The 10,176-nt window shown below is 42.0% G+C and overlaps 1 protein-coding gene across 1 annotated transcript; it reads right to left on the bottom strand.

Annotated features, from left to right (window-relative positions):
* Window positions 1-3,344: 3,344 nt before the first annotated feature.
* On the bottom strand, window positions 3,345-9,940 carry LOC125457687 (extracellular calcium-sensing receptor-like). Its single transcript, XM_048542249.2, has 5 exons — window positions 9,659-9,940; window positions 8,124-8,957; window positions 7,148-7,375; window positions 4,339-4,462; window positions 3,345-4,252 (listed from the first exon to the last, which is right to left on the bottom strand). The coding sequence occupies exons 1-5, from the start codon at window positions 9,923-9,925 to the stop codon at window positions 3,345-3,347; spliced, it is 2,361 nt and encodes a 786-aa protein (XP_048398206.2). The 5' UTR covers window positions 9,926-9,940.
* Window positions 9,941-10,176: the final 236 nt, after the last annotated feature.

Below are 10,176 nucleotides of genomic sequence, written 5' to 3' on the forward strand. Positions count from 1 at the left end.
GGAGCATATGCGCAGCATGGTTGTTATTTCAGCTGCAAGACAGAGAGACCATTTATCAAACCTCGCGGTGCCCTATGAGAGAGGTGTCCCCATTTGCTTTAATTGATTTGATTTAATTTATTCTCATATGTCCCCAAATACATTTAAAAATTGCGTTTATGAACAGTGAAGGCTGATCATAATGAACAAGGACACAAAGATCATAGATGAAAAGAAACGATAGAAATAGAAACCTGGGCAGGGGCATACATATGACACTGCAGAGGGCGTGCCTCGTACCTTTGCCTGACGGAAAACGTTGTCAGAGAGCATTACCAGAGTGGAATTGGTATTTCACCATGTTGGCAGGTTTCCGCAGCAATGAGCCATGTAAGTGGAGTCCTTGGCTTCCGTGATATTTTGGGCTGCGCACATAGCCTTCCATAGTTTCTTACGGAGATAGTGCGGGCCTGCTGTGTTCATCCAGCTCCACACTTTGTTATCATAGTTTCTTACGGAACTGGACAGAGTAGTTGTTTCGTGAGGACTTTATGAACCCCGCCATCGTTGGAAGGAGATGGCCTGATGCTGTTATCACTGGGCTGTTAATCCAGAGACGCAGACAATGCTCTGGGGACCTGGGTTTAAATCAAGCTCCCACAGGTGGTGGAATTTGAATTCAATAAATATCTGGAATTAAGAATCTCGTGGTGAGCATGAGATTGTTAGAAGAAGCCCAGCTGGTTCACTAATTCCTCCAGGGAAGGAACCTGCCATCCTTACCTGGTATGGGCTTCTTGTGACTCCAGACTCAAAGCAATGTGGCTAACTCTTAACTGCCCTTTGGGCAATATGGCGGGTGAGGCAATAAGTGCTGCCTGGACAGTGACGCCCTTCTCCTGTGAATGAATAAAGGGGGAAAAAAGTATGGTTTCTATGGTGCACCTGTAAAAGTTAGTTAGGGTCTTCATGGACATACCTGAACCGTCTGAGGAAGAAGACGCCGTCGTGCCTTCTTGACCTTCTTTTGGGCTCTCCTGATACCTCGGGGTCTGAGTCGTCTTGTGGTCATCTCTGCAATGTCCTTGATGTACGGCCCGGTGATTAATGAGTCCGGTCGTGTTGTGTCTTTCTTTTTTCGTTCTGTCTTGGACGTATTAGCGGATTGTGCTTTTCGGGTATCTTGGTTGTGAAGACTCCCTGCAGATTATCCTGTTTTGCATGTCCAAACTTAATGACAGAAGCCATAAATAACTGGGGGGAAAAAAGTAAAAGTCCACCACAGCTCAATTAATGGCTGCCGGCCTCGGGGTATGCTGGAAATCTGTGCCGAAAACTTCAGTCAGTGCCAGTTTACGACAGCCACGCAGCGCTGAGACCACTCGACCACGTCCAGTCAAGGCTTCTACAGCTGAACTACGCCTCCACAATAGGCTGTTTGAAGACGCGCAGGCTGCATCCGAAGCCTGAATGAGACCTCCACGCAAGTTGACAACTCGATGCAAGGGCGAGTAATTCAGGTTGGGTTGGTAGCTTACCTGAAAGCCGCCAAAGAAGACCTCCAAACTGCAACACTACGTCCACACCGGCCAAGTCCGTATTGCCAGGCTTTCAGCGTCCCTTGGATAAGACCGTCACACAGTGAGGGCCCGCCAGGCTCCAGGCCTGTGACGTCTTCTGGGCCGCTGGAAGCCACCTTGTCACTGGGCCTGGGCCGGAAGAACAATTGTTCAGCTCACGTCATTAAAAGAAGGCAAGGTACCGTAATAAATGGTATTTCTAAAAAAGATTTTGGGGGTGGCGGTGGGGTCTGGGGGTTTGGGTTTCGGGATGGTCACTAGTAAAGCACATGGAGTAGACGGAGAATCCTGCACATTGCACTGCTTTTCTGCCAACATCTTAGAAAGATATTTCTCCCATCAATAGTCGACAAGGAGACAATGATCGCCGGCCAGGACAGAAGAAAAGCTGGAAAGGAGATAACAAATTGCAAAAATGGAGAATGTATGTTGTCGTACGATCCATATCTAGCGATAATGCGTATACAGTGAGTGACAGTGGCCATAATAAGAGCACATATGCCCCATCGCTCCCTCGAAATTGCAATGAGATTCATTGGAATGTTGCAGCAGATCTGCACTTAAAATGTTGGCATGTAAACTAGGGTTATTTTGAATTGGCAGGCAACTGGAATCTCACGATCATTTTTATGGATAGCACATAAATGTTCTGAGATTAGTCGCTGAGTCTTTGTCCTCTCCAGAGTCGTGGAGGCCGTATTATGAACAGCGAATGCAATACGCTACATTGAATGAAGTATACATGAATCATTGCTTCACCTGGCAGGTGTGTCTGGGGCCTCGGATAGTGAGGAGGGCGGAGGTAAACAGCTAAGTATCACTCTTACTGCAATTCCATCCGAAGGCATGTAAGGAGGATTTGAGAATGGGGGTGGAGATTGCTAGTGTCGAGAGAGAACGGTCCCTCCATTATGCTAATATCGGAGACGTGGGGAATAAATGTTTGCAGCACGGTCACCCGTTCTCACTTGTTTTTAGGTCTAGTTCACCGATTATATCTTACATTCCGCAAAAATCACCCATTTCCTCACGCTTAGCTCTTCTTACCTCGAATCCAGCTTTTCTTCTGTCTTGGCCGAAGATCAATTAACGCCATGTTGATTGTAACGTTCATATCTCTGTCAGAGGTCCTGTCCACCTATTTGCTCACGACTCACCCACGTTGGATTCGGTCTGAACGTGTGTTTTCATAGCTACAAACAGTTCTGATGAAGTGGCACGGGACTGCAAACGTTAACTCTGTTTTCGTCACAAAGAAGCTGCCTGACCTGCAGAGTTCACCCAGCCCTTTCCATTTTTGTTTCAGAGCTCCAAAATCCGCAGTCCTTTTGCTTTAATGTAGAAATAATGGCGTCTGTCGTATAAAGAAATTATGCATCTACGAATTGAAAATGAGCGGACTCAGAAAAAAATTTCAGATGTCATGAACGACCATTTCCGTCCAATAGAACCACCAGGCATTTTAAAAAGAAAATTATCCTAATCAAAGAACAAAACGAAAATCAATATAACTAGAAACAATGGCAGATGAGTAAGCGGGCAGCTTGTGCACAGAATTCGAACGCGCACCAACATGACACGTGGCCGACAATAATTGTAAACAAACGCGACTAAATTGGGTTCACAAGTAATAAGCTTTAGAGAAAATTCGTATTGCATGTTTAGAGACTTATTAGAACAAAATATCGAAAGAAAATGCAATATTTTAATTTAGTAAAAGTATTATCATTAGAACAACAATCTCCAGAGTAACATTGTGCAGGCAGAACTAGCGGACGCTTAGAATTACAGTGAAGACCCTTTATACATCATGTTTCTCTTTGTGTTATTCTTCGGTTTCAGTAAGATAATGTAACACTTCGGAGCAAAAATGCAGACAAGCAAACCAAAGCTTGACGCCCAAATAGCAAACACTTCGACAGCCACCGTGTACTTTCCAGGGGAGCTGACATAAGCTGGAATAAAAGTGATCCAAACAGCACAGAAGATCAGCATACTGAAAGTTATATACTTCGCGTCGTTGAAATTATCAGGAAGTTTCCGGGCAAGAAACGCTAGCAGGAAGCACATTGCGGATAAAAGACCAATATAGCTGGACACCAAATAAAAGGCTTTTAAAGAGCCCACATCACATTCTAAAATTATGATATCTCTGTAATAGGTCATGTTTTTCACTGCAGTTGGAGGTGATACAATGAGCCAGATCGTGCAAATTAACCCTTGAAGAAATGTGAGGCCGAATACTCCTAACCGTTGCTGCATCGGTCCAAACCAGCTCATCAAATTGTTGGTGGGAAGAGTTGCTTTAAAAGCGATCACGACAAGAATGGTTTTCCCCAAAATACAGGAAATACACAGAACAAACACAATTCCAAACGCAGTCCGCCGCAACATGCAGGACCATCTCGTTGGTTTCCCAATGAAGGTAAGTGAGCACAGGAAGCAAAGAGTTAGCGCAAAGAGAAGTAGGAAGCTCAACTCCGAGTTGTTCGCTCGAACGAGAGGCGTTTCCCGAAACTGGAAGAATATAGCAGCGGTACACAATGCAAGGCACACTCCCATTATAGCAAGTGCCACTAATACATAGCTAAGAAGCTCCTGGAAGGAAAGAAATTCAATCTTCTTGGGAAGACAACGATCTTTTTGCTCATTCGACCAGTATTCCAAAGGACACCTCAGGCAATCGGTGGAATCTGAAAAAAAATGAAAAATTCTTCTTTTTGATGTGCAAGATGTTATTGCCCACGATAGAGTTTTTTGGTCGGATGTTTGTACATACCTGTCGTGTTGCTGATCTCACCATCGGCGCACTCTGCGCAGTCAAAACAACACATTGGCTGGCCTTTCTTACTGACTTTTCTTGTCCCGGGAGGACAAGGTTCTGAGCAAAGGGCACGTGGAATCTAAAACAAGGAAATGATCAGTGTGTTGTACTTATAAGTGACTCATAGCGCAACACACAGAGTTGTTAGAATTTCGTCTTTGGCAGAGTTGTTCTATCAGGGTGGGTAGCATTGTCCACAACTGTGATTAGTCATGTTTTCCTTTCTACTATTAATCCAAGTTTCTTTTCAATGTTGACTGCTCCTTTCATTCTACCACTACCAAGACAATGCATTCCATATCATGACAATTATCTTTTTTTAAATCTTGAATCTGAGGCCTTAGTCATAAGCTTGATCAATTTTCGGACAGTGCAAACTATGTGTCCATAAGCCGCTATTTGCCACATTCCACTGTGTATGATTGCAGTGAAGTATGAACGTCAATGAAGGTAGTACGTCCATGAACTTACACATCCTCATTGATAGTGAAAAACAGCAATTGTGCTCTCAAATGCTTTCAATGTCCTCACCCCAGGACAGCTAACAAGTAACACAATCCTGCCTGGGTTCCCGGTCCCGACCATCACAGATGTCAGACTTCAGCAACACAGCAATCCATTCCACATGATATCAAGAAATGGCTGACAGCATGAGATACAGCAGAAACTTCAGACAAGAAAGCTTCAGTTCAAACCTAGCCAAATGCCACTCAGGATTCAAGAAAATGATAATATCATTATTGCTGTTAAATACTACTGGTTCATCAATATATTGTAGTCTACTGAAACTGAACTGTTTGTTTCAATTTGCTGTGGGTCAGACATTACAGAAGCCCCATTCACATGCACGAAGACCTGGATTACAGAAAATGACTACTGGTGAGTAATATCCATGTCACACGTGTGCCAGACACTTATGATTTCCCAAAAGAAAGCACAGAGTCCTACAAGTTGTCCCCCAAAGACACATTCAGCTTCAATTTGACAACATTTTGTTGTTATTTCATTCACGATGAGACAATAATATTCAACTTCCTGTCAATAATACTGGAAATGGAGCTGCACGAAGTGATTGAGGTGTTTGCAGAAAAAAAGTCACCAATGTTTTCTCAAAATTAATTGTGGCTCAATACTTTTCTCAACAAAGCCTCACAGGGTCTATTGCCGAATTAACTATACTAAAACAACAACTGCCAGTTTCAATTAATAGATACGTTGCTAAATATAAGTTATGTGCAATAAAATGTGTATATTTTTATTATTCCTTTGAAATGGATAACACTGCTCAAAATATTGATAATGTTGATCTGCCTGTTTAAATCATTATTAGAGCAGTGACACTTATAAGCGAATGTATCAGACATAATTTTGAGTAAACCTCTTAATACGTTAGCCATTCAACAATCTGGATTTTCTTAATGCAATTATAGGAAATTGAAGAAAGAAATGAGAGAGAAGTATTTGCGAGGTGATTGTTTTTCACCAGTCATTCGCGTGAAATGCACACATCAACCTCGACACTATAGCCAACGATAGAAGAATATCGAATTTAAAGATTACTTCGGAGGTCGTGGGTGAGGAACTGATCGCACAAGAACAGCATGTATCCAATAAAATATATCACTAAAATGAAGAGCATGTGTCGTTACATGTTGGTAGGAGGAGTCTCGATAAAGTAAAAATCAGACGTTTCAGTGAAACATTTTTTATATGTTCAATGGAGATACTGATTTCTGTTCTTCAATCTAATAGTAATTATCGTCTGTTAGCTCAGAATGCTTTGTATGGTTCACTGAACGAATTCTGACTGCAGCTGGAATAATCCTACCAAAAGCAGTTGTCCTCTATCTACACAGGAGCGTTGCCAAAAAGATAACATCACAAGCTTGTATTCATGTCACGTTATTTACATATGTGATTGAGAATCGACATTGCTGAAAGAAACTGCTCCTTGCCTGAAATGATCATCTATGAAAACTTATTCCAAAACACCATATGCACAACGAATTAATTGTACGTCAATCATTTTCTCTCTCGGATGTGTCCGTATCTTCCCATTAAATCTACCCGTTATCACTCGATTCAAGAGCATTTATTGGTAATATGTAATTAGTGCCTGGTGAGTTAACGACATTTACGAATTCAAGGGCTTGTACTTTCCCTCCATCTATTCAATGAAGGCCTTTCATAATCTTAAAATCCTCCATCAGCTCACCGCTCTGAAGGAAAACAAAATTGACGATTGGCTATAACAAACAAATACAGTAATTGCTAGTCAATCTCAGCGAGTCAGGCAGCATCTGCAAAGATGGGACATTTTGAGTCCAGAGACCCTTCGCCCTGATGCTTAGTTTTGCGGTTATATACAAACAATGCAAATAAAAATGTTACAACTCCCTCATGAATTAATATCAGGCGAATTCCAATAACGATTGATCGATTTCACGATGGCAGCCTTGCAATAAAAATGCAACTAAAAATGTGAATGGAAATAATATTCTAGCTGTTGACCTGCAATGAATACTGGCAGTGAGAAGGAAGAACAAAATGTGTTGCTTTGACAGGTTAAGCGAAATAAAATGGAAGGAATGGGCTAGAAAAATAATCAGTCGTGTATAAATCCAGCGCTGTAAGAAAGGACATTAAATAACAACGTTAACAGTGAGGCCCCCGCCTAACGATTGCTAAAAGCACATGCATTTGTCTCCATTTTCTTGTGTCTAAATGTCAACTTTTAACCATGGGTTTCTCGTCATGATCACACCTGCTTTCCAGTGGAGCTCCACACGACATCTCCGATGTCCATGGCAAGTTCTTGTCCCTCCGGTGCTGAACCTTCGTAATATCCAATGTTTACAACTTCAACTGAGCCTTCCAAATTCATTTGTAAATTTACTATTTCATACGTTGGGATTGGATCACCATTTGCATCAAAATGCACAATTTCCCCATTCTGAGCAGTGAAGTTGACTGACTGTAAGTAATGCAGCAGCTGCAGGAGAACAATGCAAGTCATGTAAATATTTGATTATCTTTGGGATTCATGCATCAAAACTAATTGAAATAAATAACCAACCATGTGTTAGAAACGCACATTATCTCAACCTATGATCCACTGAAAAATGAATATCTTCAGGAGATCCAGCTTCCATTTTTGCAGGATTCTCACCTGGGCTTCAGCATAAGCTGAGAATATTAGCCAGAATGACTTTGATTGAGAAAATGTGGAGAGTTTTTACCCAGAACAAAGACTTGACTATCTGACACCACGACGCAACTCTCAACGAGTGCTGGATTGTTGGAATGACTTGTTTCAAACAAAACATTCCACAGATAATGCAGCACCCGTAGAATGCTGAAAAGAGAGAACTCGCCAATATCGATCCCAAAGCAAAACAAACATCGAAACTCTGACATTTGGCACATAACTTCACTTTCTATAGAATGCTGCTGAAGAACCTCAGGAATTCGCGATCTTTTAAGAAGTGTTCTTTCGGGTTTAAAATCAACCTATCGACTGTGAGTGAATTTCCAATACATCGTGAGTTCAATTTTTATTTTGATGTGTTCTTACCACATTAGCATGCATTTCTCTCATTTTCTGAGGAAATTACTTGCAAATTGCATTGTTTGGTGAAAGACAGACCCCGAAAACGCTACATGTGGAACAAGAAATACATACGTCGACGTTTTATGGCATCAATAAGATTTATCTGGAACATGATGAAATATTTCCCTACCTGCCAGGGCTCAAAGTTTGAAATGTGAGCACAGCTGTTATTCATAAAGGGACCATTTCCTTCTTCACAGGACTGCATATCATCAAGTGCATGAGCGACTGCATATACTGCTTTATACACATGGTAGGAATTTCCATCCATTATCGCTGGAAGGTAGGCATTTTCTAGCCCATTTAAATGTTCATTCCCGGTACATGGCCGCAATTTACTTGCAGAACTCCCAGTCATTGTCGTGTCGCCGTTTGTTAAACTGCACGAGAATAGAGATTCCCAGAACGTCTTCACAAAAGTGCCGTCAGGAAACCTAGAAGGGTGTATTTTCAGTAGATATTCTCTGAGACCGGCTATTTCTGTCCTCTGGGTTGTTGGACCAATGGCCCCAATGAGAAAACTTCCTCTTTCTTCTGGTGAGAATATATCTTCTGTAACCCAACCCTCACTTCCAATCCACTGTATTCCCGTTATATTTTGGTGCAAAATCTCTTTAATTAACACTCGCATATCTCCGCCATGCAGAAACCCAACCACAACCTTTGTGGTAGCCTTTTTGATCACCTGAACAATTTTCCTGATTTTCTCAGTGGGATCGGTTCTGTAAAACGATTCAGAGTACGCGATGCAAATCCCTTTTTTTTGGGCCTCTTCGATAAAGTTTCTCATCCCAAAATTCCCATAATCTGTGTTGCTTCTAACTGTCCCAATCCAATTCCAGCCAAACATTTTCACAAGTTCCGCAAGAAGTTTGGACTGATATTTGTCGCTTGGTATCGTTCTAAAGAAAGTCGGATATTCTTGCTTATCGCTCAGACAAGAGCAAGTAGACAAATAACTAACCTGCAGAGAGAAGAGTAAATATGTGAAAACCTGTTTTCAGCGTTTTTGGAACTGTTTGAAAATGTTTTATTCCGGAATCATCAGGACGAATGACTTTTTAAAATTTTTGCACATAGTTACAACAATAAATCTTAACACATGATTGGAAGTAATCGACCGAAGTATTCAAAGTTACGTCTTTGTAACTGGTGGCGGTGGTAATTTCACTGGATAAGTAATCCACAACATGAGATCCGAGAGAATACTGGATCAAATCCCATAAAGGCAGACAGTAAACTCTTAATTCGCCAAAATCTTAATAAACAGAAACGCTAATCTAATGGAAATTCAGGCGCCAGAGCGACGCAATGGTTAGCAGTCACAGCGGCAGGGATCACAGATGCATTCCAGCCTTTGATGACTGAATGGAGTTTGTACGTTCTCCCCGTAACTGTGCGGGGTTCTGTCGGGGGCTGCGGTTTTCGCCCACTGGCCAGAGATATGCAAAATTAATTGGAATGGCTAAGTTAAATTATACCGTTGTGAACAGGAATATTCGGGCTGTGTGGAGAGCCACTGCAATGCGGGGTTAGCAGAATAGGGCGTGATGAACTGCGAAGGGTCGGTACCACCTCGAGGAACCAAATGACCTCTATCACCATTATATGGATCTTACTCTTATAACAGCGTTCAAAAATGCAATCAACTACTTTATACATTACCATTGGGATTCTGAACGTTCCAATTGTCGTTGCGGCTGCTATGGATGACGTGGATATGTCGCAGCCAATAATAGCTGCAACATTAGAGGAACCTTTACATTCGGGATACTCGATTCGTTCTTGCTTTCCGTTCACCAAAGCCAACGCTGCTTTCAGAGCTATAGCGGACATCGAGCAGTCGTCGTAGATCTCATATCCCAGAGTAATATTCGGAAGTAGAGTTTTACTCTGGTTTATTTCTTCGATAGTAAATATCATGGTCTGCATCAGGCGAAAGCTTGAGATATCAAAGCTGTGAACCAGACGTAAATATGCATAATTACTTCACCATTCAAACACCCGCATCCCATTCACCGAGATCACTCAGCCACTGAGACGCTCACCTCAATTCAGATCAGCCACGACAAGGCAAGTTTCGAGCAACCGGTTACTATGGATTTTACGGTTTGCCAAAAAGACCTCCTTGGGAGCGCAAGATCATGATCTAGACAGATCACGCCAGTGAGCAAAGCTGGGTG

The sequence above is a fragment of the Stegostoma tigrinum genome, chromosome 14, assembly GCF_030684315.1.
Source record: "Stegostoma tigrinum isolate sSteTig4 chromosome 14, sSteTig4.hap1, whole genome shotgun sequence".
In the NCBI taxonomy this organism is placed as follows: domain Eukaryota; kingdom Metazoa; phylum Chordata; class Chondrichthyes; order Orectolobiformes; family Stegostomatidae; genus Stegostoma; species Stegostoma tigrinum.